General features: G+C 53.4%; 2 protein-coding genes and 1 long non-coding RNA gene across 5 annotated transcripts in view; 2 read left to right on the top strand and 1 right to left on the bottom strand.

The window, feature by feature from the left end:
• FHL3 (four and a half LIM domains 3) overlaps window positions 1–4,836 on the top strand; it is a 31,076-nt gene extending 26,240 nt beyond the window's left edge. For 2 of the 3 annotated variants that reach the window (XM_064172393.1, XM_064172395.1), the window contains exons 2-6: window positions 124–308; window positions 387–561; window positions 1,292–1,461; window positions 1,639–1,825; window positions 3,003–4,836. In XM_064172393.1, the coding sequence (XP_064028463.1) occupies window positions 153–308; window positions 387–561; window positions 1,292–1,461; window positions 1,639–1,825; window positions 3,003–3,154 (840 nt within the window). In that variant the 5' untranslated portion in view covers window positions 124–152 and the 3' untranslated portion in view covers window positions 3,155–4,836. The remainder of the gene's footprint in view (window positions 1–123; window positions 309–386; window positions 562–1,291; window positions 1,462–1,638; window positions 1,826–3,002) is intronic. The other variant, XM_064172394.1, reaches the window with a different exon arrangement.
• A 2,987-nt stretch (window positions 4,837–7,823) lies between these two features.
• LOC135190805 (uncharacterized) lies at window positions 7,824–9,285 on the bottom strand. Its single transcript, XR_010308638.1, has 2 exons — window positions 9,102–9,285; window positions 7,824–8,229 (listed from the first exon to the last, which is right to left on the bottom strand). It is a non-coding gene; the product is annotated as an uncharacterized LOC135190805 (long non-coding RNA).
• SF3A3 (splicing factor 3a subunit 3) lies at window positions 9,227–19,721 on the top strand. The gene is made up of 17 exons (XM_064172545.1): window positions 9,227–9,509; window positions 9,593–9,640; window positions 9,833–9,885; window positions 11,380–11,485; window positions 11,914–11,986; window positions 12,794–12,885; window positions 13,257–13,339; window positions 13,695–13,833; window positions 14,505–14,573; window positions 15,228–15,295; window positions 15,501–15,608; window positions 15,924–15,993; window positions 16,410–16,574; window positions 16,661–16,771; window positions 17,740–17,830; window positions 18,739–18,794; window positions 19,418–19,721. Exons 1-17 carry the CDS (start codon window positions 9,414–9,416, stop codon window positions 19,493–19,495), a joined length of 1,506 nt encoding a protein of 501 aa, XP_064028615.1. The 5' UTR covers window positions 9,227–9,413; the 3' UTR covers window positions 19,496–19,721.
• The last annotated feature ends 491 nt before the right edge of the window (window positions 19,722–20,212 follow it).

The raw sequence follows: 20,212 nt of genomic DNA, 5'->3' as shown, positions 1-20,212 counted from the left end.
AGCAGCTGATGGTTGGCTCAGTGCAGGAGCCCTGGGCCTTGTCCTCTGGGGACAGCAGAGCTGTGCAGGGACATCTCAGGCAGTGTAAGCTGACACTGACCCAGCTCCTCGCTCATCTCGTAGCAGGTGAAGGAGACCCTCAGGCTGGCACCATGACAGAGTGCTTCGACTGCGACAACTGCAAGGAGTCCTTGTATGGGCGCAAGTACATCCAGATGGACAATGGCCCCTACTGCATCCCCTGCTACGACGCCCACTTTGCCAACACCTGTGACGAGTGCAAAGAGCTGATCGGCCACGACTGCAGGGTGAGTAGGGGCCGGCTGGCCGGGCAGGGTGGTTCCAGGGGTGATGGGTCCCCTCCTCACCCTGGCTGTTCTCCTCAGGAGCTGTACTACGAGGACCGCCACTACCACGAGCACTGCTTCCGCTGCTTCCGCTGCGACCGCTCTCTGGCCGATGAGCCCTTCACCTGCCAGGGCCAGGAGCTGCTGTGCAACGACTGCTACTGCAGCGAGTTCTCCTCCAAATGCGTTGCCTGCGAGAAGACAGTCATGCCAGGTAGGAGCAGGCAGGCTCAAGCGCTGCAGCGTGTTCTGGTGCCAGTGGCACTGGCCAGGGCAACAAGAAGAAGAGCTGAACTTCTGCTTTCTTGCCCTGCTGTCATTGCAGAGTGGGATGGGTGCTTTTCTTGTCTGGTAAGACAGCACCACAGCAGCTCTGTTTGTCTGTTCCCTGCTTCTGTGGGGAAGCAAGCTGGGGAGGAGATTGCAGAATTAAGCAGGTTGGAAAAGACCTTCGTGATTATCAAGTCCAACCTATCGCCCAACACAAGCCAATCAACTAAATCATGGCACCAAGTGCCTCATTCGGTCTCCTTTTAAACACCTCCAGGGATGGTGACTCCCCCACCTCCCGGGTGGAGAGATCACCGGGGGTTTCCTGAGCATTTTGTGCTGACTAAGAGAGGGAAAGAGGGAGGGTGTGTGAACGTCTCTGGAGATGGCCTGAGGCAAAGGAGTGTCTCTGTTTGGCTATTCTGGCACCATCCTCAGATGTAGGTTGCAACAGGCTCTTTATTCAGCCTGTGTGCCAGTGCTGGGGGCATGCTCCTGCAGCCCTGGGGTGGGCCTGGGGGCTCCCCTCTCCAGCTGCCTGCAGCCCTACGCTGCAATGGGGAAGGCAGGCACAGAGCCAGGCGTGCAGGACCACAGTTCATCGTGCACAGCCCTCCTTGTGCCCATGTGCATGTGCTGCTCCCTCCTGCCACTGTGAATGCCTCTCTCCGCAGGGTCCCGTAAGCTGGAGTACAATGGGCAGACCTGGCATGAGCACTGCTTCATCTGCAGCAGCTGCCAGCAGCCCATCGGGTCGAGGTCCTTCATCCCAGACAAGAAGGATTATTACTGTGTCCCCTGCTACGAGAGCAAGTTTGCTCCGCGCTGCACTCGCTGCAAAAAGGTACAGGTGGCCTGAAGGCCCAAAGGCCCTGAGCTCTCTGGCCCAGAAACCTCTTCCTACTTCTGCCCAAGCCCCACCACAGAAGGGTTCAGGTGCCAGCACCCAAGCCAGCTGCTGGTTGTGCCCTTCGGCCCGTTCCCTTTGCCCAGGCATCACCTGTGTGCTCTCCTCCTGCAGACCCTGACCAAGGGAGGAGTGACTTACCGGGACGAGCCCTGGCACAAGGAGTGTTTCGTCTGCACAGGCTGCAAGACCCCCCTGGCTGGCCAGCAGTTCACCTCCCAGGATGACAACCCGTACTGTGTCAAGTGCTTTGGGAACCTCTATGCCAAGAAGTGCAGCGCTTGCACAAAGCCCATCACAGGTGAGCAGGATGGCCCCAGCTACTGGGCTACACGTCTGCAGAGCAGGGCATGACCTGCCTGCCCTGTTTGCACATGTAAAGTAAAGCTGTCCTCTTGGGTGCACCTGGGACCCAGGCCCTTATGATAGTTAGACACATCTCAACCAAGCAGGGTTGCTCAAGTGTTTCCAGGCCTCTCAGGGACAAATGCTGGGGAGTGCAAGATGCCCTCAGGCATGTCCCCTGCAGAAATACCTTCAAGGGACCCAAAGAGTGAAGATCTCTTCATTGTAGTGGTCCTATGACCACATTCATGCCTTCATCTGTGTCTTTCAAAGCAGTGAACTGTGCTCCTTGGGAAGAATTCCCTCTGCCCAGCATGACCTATCACAGCATAACCTCCTGTCTCTAGCTTGCCTGCTTTGAGGCTGGTTGTCATGTACTGTGGAAAGACTGCTCACAGACAGGGAAAGCTGGACTGCCAGCCATGGCTGGAGCAGCACCTGCTGCAGGGCAGTCTGGACCAGTTATACCTAAGACAGGGGAAGCAGAGGGTCCTCTTCTGTAGAAAACCTTGGGGGTGTCAGGCTTTTTCCTGTCCTCCCTGACTTGACCTTTCCCTTGGCAGCCCATGTCTCTTGCTTCTGAGCAGCAGGCAGAGCTGTGAATCAGCTCTGGTGACTCAGAGGATGACTCTGGCTGAGGACAAGGCAGCTCCTGGGCACGATGCTTCCCTTCTGGTCCTTATCAGGTTGTCACAGTACATGGGAGAAGGGTGTCACAGCCTACAGATCCAACACTGCTGAGTAGAGGAAGGAAGTTGCCTGTGGAGCCTCTGCAGAAGCCCAGGCCTGGGCTGGTGGCAGGAAGACTCTTCCCAGGATTTCACTAGCACTGTCCCTGGAAAGAGCTGCTTTAGGCACAGCTGCCAGGACTTCTACTGACAGTCTGCTCCTTCACTCTGATGGTGCAGCTCTGTTCCTGCTCCTCTTTGGGGAGAAAATGGTGATTCTGGTCTGAGGATCTCAACCCTGCAGTGTGAGATCATTTTGCTTCTCTGCCCACCAGAAGTGGAGACTCCAGACTGGGTGTGTTGGGTCCCACAGAGCAGAGATGAGCAAGCCAAGGCTCGGTCCGTGCAGGAAGCTTGTCCCAGTTTCCCCAGGGATTCTGACACTCCACTTTGTCCCTCCTGCAGGCTTTGGGGGTGGTAAATACGTCTCCTTTGAGGACCGTCACTGGCACCATAACTGCTTTAACTGTGCCCGCTGCAACACCTCGCTGGTGGGGAAAGGCTTCATCCCTGACAACGAGGAGATCCTGTGCCGCGACTGCAGCAGCGACCTATGAGCCTCCGCGGGCACCGTGGGGCAGGGCCTTTCTCTGTTCTTCAGCTCTTTGTGCCAGACACCCGACAACACTTCCAGGGGCAGGGCACAAGGCACAGGAGATGGGGGCTGACCCTGACCCGCAGTGTCGGGGGTGCCTGTGTCGCTTCCTGAAGGCTAGAGTATGCTACGCTGCGGCTCCGCGCGGAGTCACAGCTCAATAAAGTTGAAAAAGGAGCTTCAAGACACCCACCCCCCACCCCCCCATTATTTACTCTTTCCTTTTGCTTCCTGCCTGCCACGGCACGAGCTGAGTGCAGGGCCCCAGCTGGACAAAGGGCAGCAGCAGCTTCCGCGCTGGTTGGCGGCTGGATCTGCACGCTGGCAGCAGGTCCCTGCTCTGCAGCACGGTGCTGACTTCTTGCCCCCCGTGTGCTTCTCTTGCTCTGTGTGATAGAAGGCAGCAGCTCCTGGTTGTGTGGCTTGGCTGTGCTGGCCTGCGGAGCAGATGGCTTTGCAGAGCGCAGCCTTCCTGTGTTTGTGGTCGGCCTGTGGTAAGCTGGGCATGAAGGGCACTGCCTGCCCTGGTTGGGGAGTCTGGGAACAGCAGGCTGGAGCGTGGCCAGGAGCAGAGCGTGTGTCCTGCCAGGTGGGATCTATCTCCAGGTTTCTGTTGCCACCTCACCGTTTGCAGGCCAGGCCCTTTGCATGTCTCTCTGGATAAGGAGCTCAGTTTGCACACAGGTGGCTGTTAGCCTGCTGATGGTCCCCCCTGAAATGTGCCTGGCGAAGCCCCAGAGAGGAGCACGCTGAAGGCTGAGACTACCAAGGCCTTTACTCCATCTCATGAGGGGCTGCCCCCCAAGCCCTGCCACCAGCGGCACCAGTAACTCACCAGACCTTCCCTTAACTCAGGGAGGGCAGTTTGTCCTGTGGGCTGTGGGACAGGAAGGTCAGCAGTGTACAGGGCTCCAGCAAAAAGATCAGCTGAGAGGGGGCAGTTGGGATGTCCATGGCTTGCTCCTGCCCAGGCTGAGCGTACCTGCTGCCAGCAGCTGCCTCCAGCCACACTCATCCCTCACTGTGTCCCAAATGAGAAACAAAACAAAAGTGGCACTCGGGCTGCCCTGAGGAGGGGCTTTGCATCTCCCAAGTCCCTGCGTTGCTCCTAATGTTGCAAAATAAGACATCTTGAGCCACCCCAGGCTCACACAAAGGCTTGAGACATCCTTTGCCTGATGCTGAGCTGCCCCTGGGTCCCCTGAGGCCCCTCTGCAGTGGGGTGCTCATGCCTGCCTTGTTTGTCTCTACATCTTTTTGCTTGTCTTGCTGGGGCACCTGTGGCGACCCTGCTTTCCTGCTCAGACACCCACGTGCTTTCTGAAAGCATTTTGTGTTTCTTTTGTACTCTTTTGTCATGAAATCTGTCATTTTGTAACCAACTGCAGGATGATGAAGGGGCTCCCCCTCTTAACCCCTACCCACCCCCCAGCTTTATTTAGGAACGGAAAATGTTATGCATGTTGAAGTGTTACTGACTGTGTATACAGATGAACCCTCATTTGAAAGCTTTGATGCAGGCAAATCAGAGTTTGTGTGTTTGCTGTTCTGAGGAGCTTGGACCAGTCTATAGAAGGAAGTGTCCTAAACCTCAGTCCCCTCTGTATTTCCCACGGTTTTATATAATAAACCGTTTCAGTGACACTTGCTCTCCTGTGTTTCTCAAACAGCAGGCATGGGGCAGGGCACTGCCCAAGTCTGTGCCATGGCTCCATGCTCTGCCTGTTCCTTGGCCCCAGTACCCACAGAGCTGCTGTTCTGGAGCCCTTCAGCATCAGCTGGACCTGTCTCCTGGGTTATGGCAGAGGAGCAGCAGCTCCAGGCTTCTGCTGTGAGGATGCAGTGTGTTTCTGCTGCCAGGGCTGGCTGGCTGTCCGTGCCTGCTGTCTGTCTGGGCCGGCTGCTCTGCAGGACAAGCCTGAGTAGGACTCAGCCTCCGGGCTGGCTGTGGGCCGGACTCTGTGGCAGCCGAACTGCTGCTGTGCTGCGAGAGCAGGTCGGGATCACTGCGGTGCCCACTGGCATGCCGCTGGCATCCTTCCTCCCCGTGATGCGAGCTCCGCACTCCGCACAGGTGAGCTTTGGGGAGGAGGTTTCCATGGGTTAGCTGCTGTGCTCTCCCGTCGGGTCAGCGCAGTCTCCTCCCGTCGGGTCAGCGCAGTCTCCTCCCGGCCGGGCGCCCGGGGCAGTGCTCGCTCGCTGCTCCCTGCTCTCTGCTGGGAGCCGTTTATCCCTCTCACATCTGAAACTGTTTTCCACAGATTCCTTTACATTTACTAACAGCTGCCACAGCTTCCTCTGGGCTTGCCTCCTCTGGCCCCAGCCCCCCGCTCCATTCCCCTTGCACGGCTCCTGTGCTGGGGGCTGCCTGCTGGGGGCTGCCTGCGGGGCCGTGTGGGACCTCGGAAGGGCTCTGTGCGGGCACATTCTTGGCTCCCTCGGAGGCTCCCTGCTCTGGCAGGGTTTTGCAAGTAAGATTTTCATTGCCACCCTGTGACCTGCGCCGGGCTGTGGGTTTGCTGCTGCTCGGCCCCAAAGGGTGAGTAGGCAGCTCCAGCCCGGGAGGTTTCCAGCTGAGTCTGTCCTCCAGCAGAAGCTGCACAAGCCCTTGTTTCTGCGGCGCTGTTTCCAGGGATTAACCACAAAAGGTTTCTGTACAAAGGGCCCCCGGGCTCCTCTTTCAGCCAGCCTCAAGAGCCTCACGTTTTTAGCCAAAAAAGGAAATGACCCAGCTGCACGTAGCCCTGGAACATCTGGATTTTATCCCTGTCATGAATGGGTCATGGCTATGCACAGCCCAGTGCCTGATTTACGGGAGGGGGAGGCTGATGTCATGCACAAACATCCCCCGAGACTCCCAGAGTGCGGGTCCAGAACAGTCATGAAAATATCATCAAGCAGAGAGGAGCAGTGCAGGGGGGGCTGGGGATGCTGAACGGGATGATGGGGATACAGGGAAACTGGCTGTAGGTCCAGGGAAGTTCTAGGGTATGGAAAGAGGCCCTGGCATTAATGAAATGTGCCCATCTTGCCTTGCCTGCACTGCAGGAGAGTGGCAGAGACTGCATTTGCAACCCCCTTGGCCAGAGCCAGGGCCAAGCCGCTGCCCGCAGAGGGCCCAGCAAGGTGCCCCTGAAGGGCTGCTGGCCCTGGGCCAGGGCAAATGCCAGGATGAGAACAGGGGCTGGCTGATGCAGCTGCAGGGATGAGGACTGGGTTAAGGACACGGTGCTCCTCAGTGCCTGGAAATGACCTTCTGCCACAGCTCAGGGCACCAGAAGCAGCTCAGCACAACAGGGGCAGCAGTGCCAGTGCTGGGCACATGCCGGCCGCATGCTTCCTGCTCTGGAAATGGACGTGGCTGCTGCTGGCTCGGGCTTGCTGCAGGCAGCGTTTTCGGTTCCCAGAGGTTTGTTCTCTTTCCAGCCAGAGTTTCCCCAGGAGAGCTGAGCCGTGGGTGTGCTGGGCACAGTCTGTGCAGGAGTGACGTGTGCGGGTGTCCCGGAGATGCAGGGCTGGAGGAACTCTGCCTGCCAGAGGGGCAGGAGGGAAGGGCCAATTCCATCTCCCAGCCGCCTGCTGCCGTTTGCCCCTTCTCCAGCTGCACACGGGTCCACCCAGCCAGTAGTGCCTTGGCTGAGCTCCCCAAACCAAGCACAGACCTGCCCTGGCTGCTCCTGCGTCACTCCCAGGGACCGGTCAGGAGGCTGCACCGGTGCTGGGTGAAGCTGGAGGGCTGGGCTTGGCCCCACGGTGGCAACAGGCAGGTCTCCATGGCTGGTGGGAATGCTGCTGTAAAAGGCTAAAGAGGCTCCTTTGTCTCTAGTGTTAGGGGATGGGAATGTGTTTATAGCCGAGCTGAATCCCGTAGGCATCCCGCGAATAATCCCCCAGGTCTTTTTTATTGTCCTTTTGTCCTTTTGTCCCCACCCTGCCAGGGCAGGGTATCACAGTATCACAGTATCATTAGGGTTGGAAGAGACCTCACAGATCATCAAGTCCAACCCTTTACCACAGAGGGTGAAGGTCCTGGGGAGGTGGGGAAGGAGCAGCAGCTCAGCAGAGGTTGGCTTGTTCCCATGATCCCACCTTTCCTTCCAGGAAAACTGATATCCCTCCTTGATCTGTCCCGCAGCCATCTGCACAAAGGCTGCCGCCGTGGCACATGGCACCACTGCTGTCCCAGGACCAAAAGGCACCTCCTGGAGCAGCCTTCTCCCGCCAGAGCAAACCTTCTCCCAGGTTTCCTGCCATCAGGAGGGAGGGAACGCAGGGTCTAGTCTTGTCCCACCTCGACCCTTCTAACACCCAAAATAAAGAAGCTGGACGGGACATGGCTAACATTTCAACTCTTCCCCTTTGCAGGGCTGAAGGGGAAATGGAAGAACACTAAGTTCAGCATCTTATCTCTGTTCTTATTTTTAGAGAGGCATTCATGAGGAAGAAATGACGTACTTTGGGGCAGGCTGTTGTGCAAGGGAGTAACTGAAGGCAATATTCTTACCTCCAGTACCATTCTCTTCTCAGTCAGTGGCTGTTCCCAGAGCAGTCATGTTTGTCTGCCACAATTAAGCCAATTTTGTTGTTGTTGTTGTTGCTGCTGCTTTTGGCTTGAAGTAATTTACCATGCATCGTGGAAAAATATGAGTAGTTTATTTGTGAGTTAGAATTGAATTACAGCTTTGCATTTGGCAAAGTGGGGGGCAAAGCACTGGCACAACCTCTCCTTGGCATTTAGGGTGGATCTGCAGGAGGCAATTAAAATCCAGATGAAATGGGAAGGTTGCAGCCACCACTTCTGTGGGAGGACTTCCACCAGGATCATGACAGTCAAGCACAGTCATGTTGTTAAAGCTTGTTAGGCAACAAATGTCTGCACTTCCCAGGTACTGAAGGCAACAGCTCTGGCCTGTGGGAGCTGCACACCAGATCTGACACGCTGATTCCTTCCAGGCATGTTCCAGGTCGGACTCTGATTCATGGCCATGTAATGCTGCTGGAAGCTGTCAGCCCTGCCAGCTGCTGCTGGTGTCCCACCTGCAGGCATGGGGAAGGTACAGGGTGCTGGCCATGGGGCCGGAGGGCTCCAGCAAGCAGGCAGGAACCCACTCACCCTGACGGAGCTCTGGGTCTGGCCCATGCATCCCTGTGGCCTCAGCAGCGATGGGCACTCAAGGGCCGTGCCAGAGCCTGTTAATAACAGCACTGGTGGAAGGGGTGGGGAGAGGGGTGCCAGGGAGCTTTGCACGCCCTTCTTTGGGCTCTAGTGTCCAGATTCTGTCCAGGTCATGCTGTCGGCACCTTTGGGTCTGTTGTTACCTGGCACTTGTGCAGTGATCTGTCTCTGCCTGGCAACGGCAGGACTGAGGAGCACTGAGACCACAGAAACGCCAGGGACTTGCTCTAAGGACACTCCAGCTCCTCAGGCCTCCACTGCCCGGGGCTTTGGGCTCCCCAGCTCTGCTGCCCCCGACTGTGGCTGCAGTGTGCCCGGTGGCTACCACCGAAGTCTTCGGGCCTGGGAAACCTCTGCCCCGCTGGTCTCAGCCCTGCTTCTGCGTTCTTGTGCGGGCAGAGAACCAGCAGCAGCTCCTGCGGGGCGCCGCCGCCTTGGCAGTCTGAGCCACCTGTGCGGCCGAGCAGCTCCCGCGGCACGGGGCCGGTTCTCCACGTGCAGGTGGACACCCCAAAGCCTCCCCGCTCCGGCGGGGGTCGTTCGCAGCCCCCGCGCCGCTCACGCCAAGCCGCACCGCCGGAGCCGGGGCATCAGCGGGCAGCACAGCCCCGCCGCGGCTGCGGGCAGCGCTAGGGATGGGCGATGACGCTCGGGGCTCGTCATGAGCGTGGCCGCCGGAGCAGGGAGGAGCCGAGAGGCACCGGTCCGGTCCCGCCTGGGCACGGGAACTCACCGGCCTGAGATAGCTCCGAGACGCAGGCGCACGGCCAGGCCAGAGCCACCTCCTACCGGCAGCCTCGAGGCCGCGCCTCTGCGGGCCGTGCGCTGCGGCCCCACGCCGACAGGCAACCTCACAAACCTCCCGCAGCACCGGAGACCGGAGCCGCTCCTGCCCCGCTGCATCGCGGCTGGGCCGGAACCTCTGTGCCAGGCCCGGGACGCGGCCGGAGCCTTTTCGCAGGACACAGGCCGTGGCGGAACCTTCCGGCGAGGCCCAGGCGGGACCGGAGGTGGTCAGCAGCGGGTTCCGGCGGAGCGCGGCAGGATGGAGACCATCCTGGAGCAGCAGCGGCGCTACCATGAGGAGCGGGAGCGGCTCATGGACGTGATGGTGAAGGAGATGCTCACCAAGAAGTCCACGGTGAGCCCGGGGCCGCGGGGACGGGGGGGAGATGGTGGCGGCCTAGGCCCTCCCTCTCACTGACCTTTCGCCTCCTCCCGTAGCTCCGCGACCAGATCAACTCTGACCACCGGACGAGGGCCATGCAGGACGTGAGTGCGCCGGGAGCGGGGCAGGGCGGGCGGCGGCGCTGGCAGGCCTAGGGTGGGTCCCGTGGGTATCCCCACGCCGCGGGATAGCGCGAAGCAGGCCAGGCCTCTGCCGTGTGCTGCTGGAGTGCGGCTGGGCCGCTCCTGGCTCTGGTAGCTTCCTGTGGGGCTTGGAGCTCTGTCTTGTCTTTGCAGAGGTACATGGAAGTCAGCGGCAACCTGAGAGACCTGTACGATGACAAGGATGGGTAAGAACTTGTAAAACCCTTTGCTGCCTATCGCCTGGCATCTCTGCAGAATGTGTTCTGCAGGGGAATCACAGAAGCACAGAATCAAGCAGGTTGGAAGAGAGCTCCAAGCTCAGCCAGTCCAACCCATCCCCCAGCCCTACCCAGTTAACCAGACCATGGCACCGAGTGCCTCATCCAGGCTTTTCTTGAAGACCTCCAGGGACGGTGCCTCCACCACCTCCCTGGGCAGCCCATTCCAATGCCAATCACTCTCTCTGCCAACAACTTCCTCCTAACAATCCAGCCTAGACCTACCCCGGCACAACTTGAGACTGTGTCCCCTTGTTCTGTTGCTGGTTGCCTGGCAGAAGAGGCCAACCCCACCTGGCTACAATGTCCCTTAATGTCGTTGTAGACAGCAATGAGCTCTGCCCTGAGCCTCCTCTTCTGCAGGCTGCACACCCCCAGCTCCCTCAGCCTCTCCTTGTAGGGTTTGTGTTCCAGGCCCCTCACCAGCTTTGTTGCCTTTCTCTGGACACCTTCCAGCACCTCAACATCTCTCTTGAATTGAGGGGGCCCAGAACTGGACACAGGTCTCAAGGTGTGGCCTGAGCAGTGCTGAGTACAGGGGAAGAATAACCTCCCTTGTCCTGCTGGCCACACTGTTCCTGATGCAGGCCAGGATGCCATTGGCTCTCTTGGTCACCTGGGCACACTGCTGGCTCATCTTCAGCCTACTATGTAACAGTACCCCCAGGTCCCTTTCCTCCTGGCTGCTTTCCAGCCACTCAGTCCCCAGCCTGTAGCGTTGCTTGGGGGGATTTTTTCAGTCAGTATGGCCAAGGCAGCAGCATGAGACCAGCAACAACTGTTTGGAACAATCACTTGGAGCATGATCCAGGTCACACATTGGATATGTGCATGCTGGATGTATGTGCTGTGTTACCTGCTTGGATTAACTCAGGGAGGAAGCCCTTGAAGGTTTCTAAGAGGGGACCGCAGCATGTCACCCAGAACTTCAGATTGAGAATCTGCTGGGTTGTGAGATCTGATGTGATGGTCTGAGGGTTTGTAGTCAGCCTGCCCCGAGCCTAAGGAGTGACCTCATTAATGTTTGAAAATATGTAAGGGGCAAGTGCCAGGAGGATGGAGCCAGGCTCTGCTCAGTGATGGGGCAGTGGGTGGAAGTTGAGGCACAGGAGGTTCCATGTGAACCTGTGGGTTGGATTTTTTCCCTGTAAGGGTGAGAGAGCCCTGGAACAGGCTGCCATGGGATGTTGTGGAGTCTCTCTCTCTGGAGATATTCAAGAGCCATCTGGATGTGTTCCTGTGTGATCTGCTCTGGGTGATCCTGCTCTGACAGGAGGGCTGGACCAGATGAGCTTTTGAGGTCCCTTCCAGCCCCTGGCATTCTGTGATTGCATCATTTGTGTGATCAGCGTGCAGCACTAGACCTGGAAAAGGCTGTGTCAGTGCTAATGTCTTCTCCTCTGTGTTTTCATGCCTTTGTAGCTTAAGGAAGGAAGAGCTCAGTGCCATTTCAGGGCCAAATGAATTTGCAGAGTTCTACAACAGGCTGAAGCAAATTAAGGAGTTTCACCGGAAGCACCCCAATGAGGTCAGTAGTTACCTGCTTCACAGGAGCTGGTGGTTTGTGGCCTGCTGGACCTCATCCCTAACAATTAACAGACTTTCCCCTCCCCACAGTTTTATTGCCTTAGTGTACAAATGTTAAGCTAACACTTCACTTAAGAAGATGCCTGTGGTTAGGTGGTGTGTCAGAGGCAGCTTGTCAGCTCCTGTGGGCAGGAGGAGACACAAGGAGCAAGTGGTTTCTCTGCTCACAGCTCAGGGTGTCTGGTCTTGGCCTTTCTTCTGCTGGCTAAAGTCAGTCCTGTGCAAAATTAGTGGTGAAGCAATGTTTTGGAAGCCTTTCCAGTTCCTAGTCTTGATGTTTGCAGTTGTTTTATTGTAACTGTGTATTAATGATTCTGGGACATGAGCTGAAGTAATAATTTCTTGTGTGACTTTTGTCTGTCATTAAAGATCTGTGTTCCAATGTCAGTGGAGTTTGAGGAACTGTTGAAGGCCAGAGACAACCCAAGTGAAGAAGCTCAGAGTAAGTTTGGAGCTTTTCCTCTGAGGCCAGTTGAAGTGAAAATGTAGAGGAGTTTGGTCTGGTTTGCATGTCTCAGAGTTCTGCTTACCTTTGACTAAACAACTTCTGACAATTGCTCTTGTGTTCCAATGCTTATGAATTGAATTCTGCAGCCCCTGGGACATTCTACAGTGGTGGTGCTTCTCCTTAGGCCTGTTCTGGTGTGCTCACACAGAGGAGCATTCAGATGTGTCCCACTTGTGTTGTAAACATCTTCATTAAGCATAAATTACTCCCCAGTTAAACCTCTTCAAAATCTGAAGTATCTGTTTTATAAATAGGGGAGGTTAAGGTCATGTGAATCATAGAATGGTTTAGGTTGGAAGGGACCTCAAAGCTCGTCCAGTTCCAACCCCCTGCCATAGGCAGGGACACCTCCCACTACAGCAGTTCACTCAAGGCCTCATCCAACCTGGCCTTGAACACCTCCAGGGAGGGAGCAGCCACAGCCTCCCTGAGCAACTTGTTCCAGTGTTGCACCACCTTCACTGTAGAGAACTTTTTCCTAAGATCTAGTTTGAATCTCCCCTCTGCCAGTTCAAACCCATCACCCCTTGTCTTGTCATTACAAGACCTTGTCAACAGTCCCTCCCCTGCCTTCCTGTAGGCCCCCTTCAGATACTGAAAGGCTACTGTAAGGTCTCCTCAAAACCTTTTCTTCCCCATGCTGAAGAGTCCCAACTCTAGTAGCTTGTCCTCATAGCAGAGCTGCTCCAGCCCTCTGAGCATCTTGGTGGCCTCTAAAGCTCTTCTTGATCATTCCTCTAGATCTGGTGGAGTTCACTGATGAGGAAGGGTATGGGCGGTACCTGGACCTGCATGACTGTTACCTCAAGTACATTAATCTCAAGTCTTCAGAGGTAGGTGGCCTTGTGTGGGCAACTTCAATGCTTAAGGCTGGGGGGTTTGGTTTTTCTCTTTTGCTAGGTTCATGATTGATTGTTTTCTTTTTTCCTTGTGTAAAGTTTATTTCTAGGTTGCTATTTCAGAGTCAGTTTGTTGCACAGGGGGCTTGACAGCATCTGAATTCTGAATGCTGTTTGTGACTCTCCTCAGCTAAAATCCTTCTGTCCTAAAGCCTGTTTCCTGCAGAGTGCTGATACATGCCAGTGCAGAGTCCTCTGCAGTCCAGAGTGGTGGCATGAGCTGGTGCCTGTCTTCCTGGTCTAGGAGCTGGCTGTTAATTTGTCTGCATGTATCTAAAGTCTGACTCAGACCTTTTCATCCTTAGAAACTGGACTACATCACCTATTTATCCACATTCGACCAGCTCTTTGATATTCCCAAGGAGAGGAAAAATGCTGAGTATAAGAGGTGAGCCTTTTTGCCTGCCTGCTTTTTTCACGAGGAGGAATTTGCTTCTTAAGTGTAGAGCTGCCAAGAGCAGTTAACAGCAGTTAGCCTGTGCCCATTGGGTCAATGAGCTTTACTAACTCAGCTGCCTAAGCCCTGAGGTGACACACAGCTCAGTAGGAATGTGAAAGCCACTCCCTACTCTGTGGAGGGACTTTACTTTGGCCATGTAACTGCTGCATCTAGAAACTGTGTGTTGAAAACACACTCTTGATGACTTCCCCTCAGAGATCTAGAGGCTAATTGCATTCCATAAGTGTGGTTAGAGAGACCTTGGAGGTCGGTGTTGAATCGCCTGTGCTCATTACTCCAATAGGTACCTTGAAATGCTTCTTGAGTACCTGCAGGATTACACAGACCGAGTGAAGCCCTTGCTGGACCAGAATGAACTTTTTGGGAAAATCCAGACAGAGTTTGAGAAGAAGTGGGAGAATGGAACCTTCCCTGGCTGGCCGGTGAGCAGCGCTGAAGCCGCTTCGAGTGCTTCTCTGTTTGGGAAGGATTTTCTGTCAATCGTTTGAGTGAAGTCACCTCTGAGGTGACATTTCAGCAGTTGTGTTTCACAAGGATGCAGTTTAACACTGACTTGAATCTGAGAACCAACTAACCCATTTGAAACTGGCCTTTTTTTGGCCAAGCTAAGAAGAGTTCGCCTTGGTGTTTCCAGTCAAGGTGACGATCACAGTTTGTATCAGCTTGAGAAATTCTAGCAAATGGGTGCAGGTGCTTTACAGGTAGGAGACAAGTCTGCAAAGCAGCTAGGGCCACTCACAAAGGAGAGTGGAGTGGACAAACATCTAGCAAGTCCTCTCAGTAAGCTTAGCTTGTGGACATGCCTCCTGTTGACTGTGGTTGTGAGATACCCTTCCTGAGATGATATACCATGGGCAGCTAAGAAGTGGAACACCACTGAGCAGGGAATTAAGCTTCTGAAGGAGTTTGCTGTGAAGGAAATGCTTTATGGAGATCATGGCACATGTGTATCCCACTTAACTTGGTATCTTTCCCATTGTCCCATTGATCAGTTCAGTGAGAGACTCTTTCTGTGTGAACCAACCTGCTCTTGAGGCTGGGATATTGCATAGCAGGATGTCACAAAGATCTTGTGTGTGTTTTGTCTTGACAGAAAGAAACCAGCAGTGCACTTACTCATGCTGGAGCCCATCTGGACCTCTCAGCATTTTCCTCTTGGGAGGTAATGCTTTCAGTGCTCTACTCTCAGTGCAGCTAGGAGCTTAATTTTGTTTCTTCAATAACCTTATGTGCTGTGCTTTTGTCTCTGGCTCTGTGCTCAGATAAAAACTGATTCTGCTGATCACTTTCTTCCCATTCCTTATTTTTCTTCCCATTCCTAGTTTTTCTCCCCATTCCTTATTTTTCAGCAAAGGAGTGGTGCAACCTTGATAAACATTTTTTAATGCTATTCACCTTTTCTAATGAGTTAAAGTGGACATATGTAGAAATATAGAGTCATAGAATGGCTTAGGTTGGAAGGGACCTCAAAGCCCATACAGTTCCAATCCCTCACCATAGGCAGGGACACCTCACACTAGAACAGGTTGCTCAAGGCCTCATCCAACCTGGCCTTGAACACCTCCAGGGAGGCAGCAGCCACTATCTCCCTGGGCAACCTGTTCCAGTGTCTCACCACCCTCACTGTAAAGAACCCTTTCCTAAAATCTAGTTTGAATCTCCCCTCTGCCAGTTCAAACCCATTACCCCTTGTCCTGTCATTACAAGACCTTGTCAATAGTCCCTCCCCTGCCTTCCTGTAGGCCCCCTTCAGGTACATCTATATTGTATTTGTTTCATAGCTCCTCTCTCATTGTGATTTGCTTTAATTGAACAGGAATTGGCCTCCCTGGGACTGGACAGGTTGAAATCAGCTCTGCTGGCTCTGGGACTAAAATGTGGCGGGTAAGATGCCATCTTCTTACAGTTCCTTCTGAGTTCTTGAGGTCTTCCTGTCTTGAATTCCTTTATGGGGATACTTGCTTTGTCATCTCTGTTATACAAGAATTACCTTAGTGATGTCTGAAAGACATTTCGTGGCATGAATTCAGACAGCTCTTGGAAGGTGTAACACTCTGGTTTGCACTCATCTCTGCCCTCTTCTCCACAGGACTCTGGAGGAACGTGCTCAGAGGCTTTTCAGCACTAAAGGCAAATCCCTGGAAGCGCTCGATGCGTCCTTGTTTGCTAAGAACCCAAAAACAAAAGGCAGCAAAAGGTGAGCTCCTAAAGGCCATGCTGAGCTTGGTGCTGTTCTCATTTGATTGAGAAGTGTCCTGTAAATGTTATTCTCTTGCAGTTCTGATAGAGGTTCTTTGAGTGTTAGAAGCTTTTTGTTTTGGAGCAAATAGTCCTGAAGCAGATGGAAGATCCCAGAGCTGGGCTCCTGTTCAGTTTTGTGCTAGTTGGACAGGAGCAGCTGGGACACTCGTCTCTGTTTTCTTGCTGTGCACTCCTCACATGTGTCCTCAGAGTGCACAGGGTGTTTGCAGTTTGGGAATGGACTTCATGAAGTTGCTTTATCTATTTCCAGAGACACTGAAAGAAATAAAGATCTTGCATTCCTGGAAGCTCAGATTTATGAATATGTGGAAGTTCTTGGGGTAAGGATTGTGTTTGGTCTTTGAGCTTTTAATTTCAGAGCTGTCAAATAGTGGCTGAAAGATCTTGCAAAGCTTTACTCAGTGCTTTCATGTGCATGTTCCCTTTGGCTTGTCCTTTCTTGGTTGTTGTTTTTTTTCTTTCTTTAGGCACCAGATCCATATAGATAATTTCTGGTTTATGCCTGCATAAACTGCCCTGCTTTACCTTGATACTCGCCTTAAGTCCTTGCATGTGTTTGGGGTGATTGCTCTTAGCTGTTGCCTTTAGGTGTCACCTTGGAGGTGCTGGTGGTAGCACAGGGTTTTCAGTCTGTGGAAGCAGGAAATGTCACACTAAAAGCTTTAGTTGTTAGCCAAGTAAAACATGAGTTACTTTGTCCCTGACACGTTATGTGAACAATTCCTTCTCACTCCAGGAGCAGAGACATCTCACCCATGAGAACGTGCAGCGTAAGCAAGCACGGACAGGGGAAGAGAGGGAAGAGGAGGAGGAAGAGCAAATAAGTGAGAGTGAGAGTGAAGATGAAGAAAATGAAATAATTTATAATCCTAAAAATCTGCCTCTTGGCTGGGATGGCAAGGTAGGGGTGATTGCCAGGTGTGGAGCAGTGGGAGCTGGTCCTGATAACTTCACTCAACCTGACTCCAGTTTCTCTTTGCTCCTTAGCCCATCCCGTACTGGTTGTACAAACTGCATGGGTTGAACATCAACTACAACTGTGAGATCTGTGGCAACTACACCTACCGAGGGCCCAAGGCCTTCCAGCGTCACTTTGCAGTGAGTAAAGTTTTCCTACAAACCATCAGTGCATGCTCAGAGAATCTTTATCCCCAGTCAGTCACTGGGTGCCCAAGGGACACCTCCTCCTCTTCTGAGCTGTGCTGCAGGGCACTGTGGCAGGAGCTGGACATGATGGCAGGACATGCCCAGCTCTCTTATGCCCCTTTCTATATGAATCCCTTCTTGTTTGAACACCAATTCCAGTATCCAGGTCTGGTGGGTGCAGAGTGCCTGTTGACCACCAGTGTGTTGTGACTGTCTGAAATACACAGAGAATAGCTTTGCAGATAGTGCCTGTTGACCACCAGTGTGTTGTGACTGTCTGAAATACACAGAGAATATCTTTGCAGATAGTGCCTGTTGACCACCAGTGTGTTGTGACTGAAATACACACAGAGTATCTTTGCAGATCGTGCCTGTTGACCACCAGTGTGTTGTGACTGTCTGAAATACATAGAGAATATCTTTGCAGATAGTGCCTGTTGACCACCAGTGTGTTGTGACTGTCTGAAATACATAGAGAATATCTTTGCAGATAGTGCCTGTTGACCACCAGTGTGTTGTGACTGTCTGAAATACACACAGAATATCTTTGCAGATAGTGCCTGTTGACCACCAGTGTGTTGTGACTGTCTGAAATACACACAGAATAGCTTTGCAGATAGTGCCTGTTGACCACCAGTGTGTTGTGACTGTCTGAAATACACACAGAATAGCTTTGCAGATAGTGCCTGTTGACCACCAGTGTGTTGTGACTGTCTGAAATACACACAGAGAATATCTTTGCAGATAGTGCCTGTTGACCACCAGTGTGTTGTGACTGTCTGAAATACACACAGAGTATCTTTGCTGGGGTTCTTGGGATGGATGTTGTGATAGGATATGTTTTACTCTGTCCAGATGTTGAAGTCTCTTTGGCCAGGGCTTTCCCCTTGTGCTCTGACGTCTTGCCCCTCTCTCCCCAGGAGTGGCGGCACGCTCACGGCATGAGGTGCTTGGGCATTCCCAACACAGCCCATTTTGCCAACGTCACCCAGATCGAGGATGCAGTCTCACGTAAGTGGTGATGGCAGAACCAGGAAGGTGCCTGTGATGGTTTGGGTGTTCCCCGCCCCCCCCCCCCCACTTTAGAAATACCCAGACTAGACTCAGCCGGCTCTGGGAATATAAATGAAGCTGTTTATTTACAGCTAGCACAATATACAAGCAGATATTTACAGTATATACAGTTATAGACAGAAATAGACAAGGTAAAAGGTGATACAGAAACACATCTCCCCTCCTAGAAACCTGAGTCCCCAGGAGGGGCTCTCAACCACCCCTGCACCTTCCCCCTGCCCCGCTCAACCTTAGCCCAGTCCCAAGGAAGAACAGAGGTTCGGCCAAGAGGTTAGGAAGCAAAGGTGAGTGGATGGTGTGTTAGAGAGATGCAGCTCAGTCAGAGCCCAAGGCAGAGTGAGTGAAAAATTATGACGTGAGTGTTATCTAATGTTTTCATTTCCCCTTCCCAAACTCCTCTGAGGGAAGTAGACATCACCACTGTTTTCCTTTCACAGCCTGTAATCTGCTTTTTCTCACCAAAACATTCTACCCTGCTTCAAACTAGCACAGTGCCACAAGAAGCCTTGTATTTGCTCTCAAGAGAAATTTGTCTTGCACTATGACCAGAGAGTAGTTTGGGGAAAGAGGGTGAAGCACGTGGTGCATGTGGGATGGTCCAGGGAAGAGCTCCCAGCTCCTTCTAAGGAATGAGAGTGGCTGTCTCTGTGGGACACATGCAGGAGTATGTTTGCTGGGATTGTGCCTTTCAGTAAAGCATGCAGAGGAATGAGGAATTCACAATGGGTGTCAGATGTGTTCCTGAGCTGCTGAGTGACAGGCTTTAAAAAGGAAAGAAATCCCATCTGTGACTAGTTTGGAAAGTGCTAAACAGCATCAGATCCTGTGTGACTTTGTACTTACAGTGTGGGCAAAGCTGAAACAGCAGAAGGCTTCAGAGAGATGGCAGCCAGATACAGAGGTGAGACCTTCCAGAGCACTGGGCTGTCCCTAGTCTTGTGTGGGAGTCCCCCCTGACCTCTCAGGAACTGTCTGTCTCTGGCATGAGAATTCCTAAGGGAATCTCTAGTGCTGGAGGGATGTCAGGAGCCTGTGCTGCTGGTTGTGCAGCTCCTGCTCATGGTGGTGTGAGAAAAGCACTTCTTGTGCAGTGCTGAAAAGCAGCTCTGATGGGACAGATCAGCCCTTGTGTAAGGATCTTCTCATAGGCTGCTTTACAGCACTGAAGTCCTCTTGTGTGCGAGAGAAGGAAAAACAGCTGTGGGAAGCAGGATGCTCACATCAGTGCCTTCTCTTGAACTTCTGCTTCTGACCATTGCTCAGCAGTGTGCAGGGCAGCCATGGGGGCTGCATACAGCCTGTGGGGCAGCCATGGGGGGCTGCATACTACCTATGGGGGCTGCATACAGCCTGTGGGGCAACTGTGGGTGTCCTGGCTCTGAGTAAGCTCCTCTCATGGGTAGAACATTGCAGACCTTTCAAGTGGAGAGGTTGTTGGCAGGGTGGATGTTGTGAAATTCAAATGCTGTGGGACAACCTGAGTCAGGCTGTGTCCAGGTGTCTCTAAACTTTATTCTGTTATAGGAGGAATATGAGGATTCCAGTGGGAACGTGGTGAATAAAAAGACCTACGAAGACCTGAAACGCCAAGGGCTGCTGTAGTGTCTCCTAAGTGAAGGATTTCACCCCTGAAAAGCAGGAGAAGTGACAGCAGCTCTGACTTTCCTTCTTCAGTTTCTGGATTTTGTATGTGCATGAGTATAGATTTCAAGAATACTTTATATAGAGTCCATTTCTAGTGAGCCCCTTGTGAAAAGCAGACTTGTGAGGTTCTTTTATATTAAAAAAAATACCCACCTTGAAAAATAAACTGATTTTAATTTAGGAAGTGCTGAGCAGTTTGTCTCCTTTTCTGGGCTGGAAGGAAGAGGTTTGGCTACGGTGCCTTCTAAACGATTTGTATGCAGTTTGTGCTGTCACAAACCAACCTGACCCTGCTCTGGTGGGGTTTCATTTTGACATGGAGCTGTGTGACATCTCTGCCTCCGCAGCAGGGCTGTTAGCATCTCCAGATGCTGCAAAGCAGCAGGTGACAAACGCTTCCCCTGGGTGCTGGTTTTGCGCAGTTGGTGGTTGGCAGGGGTGGGGCTGGTTGCTGGCCTCAGGGCTCAGGTCGGTGGGGCTGGTGCCACTGTTGCTGTCAGTGCTCGACTCCACCGCTGGCAGACGCTCAGGCTTCGGGCAGCAGGAAGGGTGAGTCAGTGCTGTGGGCTTCTGCTGTGCTCTGGGAATGTTCTTGGGACAGAGATGTGTCTGGTGGGGGTTTGCTTCCAGCCAGCCCTGGAGCTGGGCTTTGGGAGTGGTACCCTGCTCAGCATC

Source organism: Pogoniulus pusillus, chromosome 37, assembly GCF_015220805.1.
Source record: "Pogoniulus pusillus isolate bPogPus1 chromosome 37, bPogPus1.pri, whole genome shotgun sequence".
Classification (NCBI taxonomy): Eukaryota; Metazoa; Chordata; class Aves; order Piciformes; family Lybiidae; genus Pogoniulus; species Pogoniulus pusillus.
Note: the sequence above shows the minus strand (reverse complement) of the source record. Positions and strands in the feature narration are given on the sequence as shown.

What these genes read in the sequence shown, in the direction of transcription:
- SF3A3 (XM_064172545.1), top strand. Translation starts at nt 9,414, where the DNA reads ATGGAGACCATCCTGGAGCAGCAGCGGCGCTACCATGAGGAGCGGGAG. An exon ending in CTGTACGATGACAAGGATGG is followed by an intron (nt 9,886 to 11,379) that starts GTAAGAACTTGT and finishes ATGCCTTTGTAG; the next exon opens with CTTAAGGAAGGAAGAGCTCA. An exon ending in CAGCATTTTCCTCTTGGGAG is followed by an intron (nt 14,574 to 15,227) that starts GTAATGCTTTCA and finishes TTAATTGAACAG; the next exon opens with GAATTGGCCTCCCTGGGACT.